The sequence below is a fragment of the Hypanus sabinus genome, unplaced genomic scaffold, assembly GCF_030144855.1.
Source record: "Hypanus sabinus isolate sHypSab1 unplaced genomic scaffold, sHypSab1.hap1 scaffold_341, whole genome shotgun sequence".
Taxonomy (NCBI): domain Eukaryota; kingdom Metazoa; phylum Chordata; class Chondrichthyes; order Myliobatiformes; family Dasyatidae; genus Hypanus; species Hypanus sabinus.
Window position 1 is genome coordinate 118,753 of NW_026781245.1, and position 4,156 is coordinate 122,908.

General features: G+C 51.3%; 1 protein-coding gene across 1 annotated transcript; it reads left to right on the forward strand.

The window, feature by feature from the left end:
* Positions 1-811: 811 nt before the first annotated feature.
* Positions 812-3,938, forward strand: LOC132388532 (pancreatic secretory granule membrane major glycoprotein GP2-like). Its single transcript, XM_059960897.1, has 4 exons — positions 812-894; positions 1,214-1,290; positions 3,251-3,415; positions 3,862-3,938. The coding sequence occupies exons 1-4, from the start codon at positions 851-853 to the stop codon at positions 3,936-3,938; spliced, it is 363 nt and encodes a 120-aa protein (XP_059816880.1). The 5' UTR covers positions 812-850.
* The last annotated feature ends 218 nt before the right edge of the window (positions 3,939-4,156 follow it).

Here is a 4,156-nt window from a genome sequence, read left to right on the forward strand (position 1 = left end):
GTCAAGTCACCTCTCATCCCTGTCTGCTCCAATGATAAAAGCCTGAGCACACTCTCCAAAGCTTCCTATCTTTCCGAAAGCCATCCAACCCAGTCTGCCCTGTCACATATGGGGAGTTCAAAAACATTGTAAAATCTGTGGTGGGGAGGAGGGAATGGGGGAAGAGTGAAAGAGACTGGAGGGGTAGGAGGGGGTAAGACTAAGGTGGAGGGAACACCATGGGGAGAGGAAGGAAAGTGGGGAGCAGGCAGCAGAGGAAGGGAAAGTGGAGGGAGACTGGAGATTGGGGATGGGATTAAGGTCTGGAGTGTGGGATGACGTGAGGTGACTGGGGTGGGGGGGACCCAATGCTGAGAGGGAGCCATGGGAAGTTTCTGGAAGTTTCCCTCGAAGTTTCCCTCGAAGCCACACACTGTTCTGACTTGGAAATACTTTGCTGTTCCTTCAGCATCTCTGGGTCAAAACCCTGGAACTCCTGAAATCAATGTGGGTGTCCCCACACATCAAGGACTGCAGCATTTCAAGAAGTCAGCTTATCACCACCACCTTCTCCAGGACATCTCTGGTTCAACAGTTAAACACTGGCTCAACCTCAGAAACTCTTGTCCCTTTTGATGAAAAAATAACAAAATTATTGCTGCTTAGGGGTTGCTAAGTGGAAGTGCAGATGGGGGTTGTGGTTGGCAGAGAAAGAGGATGGGGAACGTGAGCTGTACATTAACACTGAACATCGTTCTGTCCCTCAGTCACAGACTCCGCACTCGGTGATCCATGTGTAACCCACACCGTCCTGGATCAGCCCTGGAGGAGCACGAATTGTTCCAACACTGAGTGTACCGGTGGAGAGTTGATGAATGATAAAAATCTTGCTGTGAGATGGTACAGATTTAACAGGTAAAGTGAGGAGATAATCATTGAGAAACTGGACACAGAAGGGGAATGTAAACAGGGGAACAAGGGGTGTGTGAATGGGAAATGCAGGGAGACCGGGATCACCAGTGACTACACTGAGATGGGGAGTAAATACAGGTAGAGGGAAGATCCCACATTCTCAGGGTAGAGACAAGGGGGAGGTACAACAGAGAGGAATTCCCAGGAATGGGGTGTTACTGACCAGAGACTGGGTACGGACAGGGTGAGTGTAATTTCCCATGTCTCTCTGAGTGAATAAACTGCCTCAGATCAGGGACTGACTCTCTGATTGTTGTTTCAGTTCCGGAGGATGGAAGATTCCCGAGACGGTCGTTCCACAGTATCGCTGCTCCGGGAAGAAACCAGGCTGGTTAAACGGTAGGGTCAGAGTTTACATCAATGGGGCTTTTTTATTTTCGGAGAAGGTCAGACTGATGACCAGATCTCTTCAGATACAAACACAGAACTCCACCTCCCTGAGAGGGCTTCCCACAGTTACCCAGACCGCACTCCAGACCTGGATCCTTGTGGAGTCTGGTGGAGGAGCTCCGGCTTCCTGGAGACTCCCAGGTGTTGGGTCGTGGTTCCCTGTATTCAGAGCTGGAGAATTCTCTGAATGTCAGTGAAATTTTTACTGAGGGTCTGTCTGGGCTTTGGATCAGGTGTCAGTCACATCAGGGGTGGGGATTTACCAGCTGTCAGTCACATCAGGGGTGGGGTTTCACCAGATGTCAGTCACATCAGGGGTGGAGTTTCACCAGATGTCAGTCACATCAGGGGTGGGGCTTCACCAGATGTCAGTCACATCAGGGGTGGGGCTTCACCAGATGTCAGTCACATCAGGGGTGGGGTTTCACCAGATGTCAGTCACATTAGGGGTGGGGCTTCACCAGGTGTCAGTCACATCAGGGGTGGGGATTTACCAGGTGTCAGTCACATCAGGGGTGGGGCTTCACCAGGTGTCAGTCACATCAGGGGTGGGGCTTCACCAGATGTCAGTCACATCAGGGGTGGGGCTTCACCAGATGTCAGTCACATCAGGGGTGGGGCTTCACCAGATGTCAGTCACATCAGGGGTGGGGCTTCACCAGATGTCAGTCACATCAGGGGTGGGGCTTCACCAGATGTCAGTCACATCAGGGGTGGGGCTTCACCAGATGTCAGACACATCAGGGGTGGGGCTTCACCAGATGTCAGTCACATCAGGGGTGGGGCTTCACCAGGTAGTCACATCAGGGGTGGGGCTTCACCAGATGTCAGTCACATCAGGGGTGGGGCTTCACCAGGTGTCAGTCACATCAGGGGTGTGGCTTCACCAGATGTCAGTCACATCAGGGGTCGGGCTTCACCAGATGTCAGTCACATCAGGGGCGGGGCTTCAGCAGGTGTCAGTCACATCAGGGGTGGGGTTTCACCAGATGTCAGTCACTTCAGGGGTGGGGCTTAACGTGATTTCAGTCACATCAGGGGTCGGGCTTCACCAGTTGTCAGTCACATCAGGGGTGGGGCTTCACCAGATGTCAGTCACATCAATGGTGGGGCTTCGCCAGATGTCAGTCACATCAGGGGTGGGGCTTCACCAGGTGTCAGTCACATCAGGGGTGGGGCTTCACCAGATGTCAGTCACATCAGGGGTGGAGTTTCACCAGATGTCAGTCACATCAGGGGTGGGGCTTCACCAGATGTCAGTCACATCAATGGTGGGGCTTTACCAGACGTCAGTCACATTAGGGGTCGGGCTTCACCAGATGTCAGTCACATCAGGGGTGGGGCTTCACCAGGTGTCAGTCACATCAGGGATGGGGCTTCACCAGATGTCAGTCACATCAGGGGTGGGGCTTCACCAGGTAGTCACATCAGGGGTGGGGCTTCACCAGGTGTCAGTCACATCAGGGGTGGGGCTTCACCAGGTGTCAGTCACATCAGGGATGGGGCTTCACCAGGTAGTCACATCAGGGGTGGGGCTTCACCAGTTGTCACTCACATCAGGGGTGGGGCTTCACCAGATGTCAGTCACATCAGGGGTGGGGCTTCACTAGATGTCAGTCACATCAGGGGTGGGGCTTCACCAGTTGTCACTCACATCAGGGGTGGGGGTTCACCAGATGTCAGTCATACTGTATCAGGGCCTCCCCTGGTGTCAGTCACAACATGAGAGGCATTTTTGTTACCAGACTAAACCCCTGGGCCTCTCAGACCAGGTGCTGTAGGGAAGGTGGGGTATGGAGTGTGAAGACAGCACATCTCTGCTGACTGATTTACAATGGGTCCTGATTCACATTCCCCGCTGTACTGTGGGACCGGGTGCATTTTACAGTGTTTATAAATCTCATTCCAGGTCCCCATCCCAACGTGGGAGAGGGGGAGGTGACCAGGACCGTCTGCTTCAGCAAGGATGAAAAACCCTGTGAGAAGAACCAGGAGATCAGGGTGAAAAACTGCTCTGGTTATTTTGTGTATCGGCTGTGGCCGACACCCGGGAATGATGCTGTGTACTGTACAGGTAGGTCACCGTTCCCCAGTGACTCTGGAATGTCGGGGGTGGGGGGGATGTGGTGAGGGAAAGAGCGAAAATCTAATGTATCTGATTCTACCACACTGGTGGGGAATTTCAGTCGCTCACATCTCCCTGTGTGAGGAAACTGTCTCCGAATCAGGACTTATATCACTGAGTTATGTTGTGGAACATGTTAACTTTACGGCAGCAGTACGTTGCAATACATGATAAATAGATATGGGGAAAACAAACTGAGTTACATCAAGCATAGATATGACTATTAAATAGTTAAGTAAATAGGAAGTGCAAATGAACAGAAATGAGAAAAGTAGTGAGGTAGTGTTCATGGGTTCAATGTCCATCTAGGAATCGGATGGCAGATGGGAAGAGCTGTTCCTGAATCACTAGATGTTGTGTGGTGGTCTCTTGCTGCTAATCGTGGTCTCTTGCAGCTAATAAAAGCCTAATGTTCACCTTCCGTCTGCGAGAGTTATTGATGGTGCATCAGGCGCCAACAGTAACGACCTAAAGAAGAAGTGTGAAAATCTGGGTGAATTGTCCAGCTCTGATGTTGATGGACAGCAGATATATGAAGAAATTTTGTGTTGCAGAATGTTGCTGTCAAGGTGGGTCAACATGAAAATGTCACCATCTGAAGAGCTTCCTGAATTTGTTGTTCAGTATGGAGATGAGAGTGTCTACCCCAATCTTCGCATTGCTATTCAGATAATGCTAACCATCACAGTT

Coding starts and splice junctions, on each gene's coding strand:
- LOC132388532 (XM_059960897.1), top strand. CDS start 851: ATGAATGATAAAAATCTTGCTGTGAGATGGTACAGATTTAACAG. Junction 895..1,213: donor AGATGGTACAGATTTAACAG/GTAAAGTGAGGA, acceptor TTGTTGTTTCAG/TTCCGGAGGATGGAAGATTC. Junction 3,416..3,861: donor TGATGCTGTGTACTGTACAG/GTAGGTCACCGT, acceptor GGTCTCTTGCAG/CTAATAAAAGCCTAATGTTC.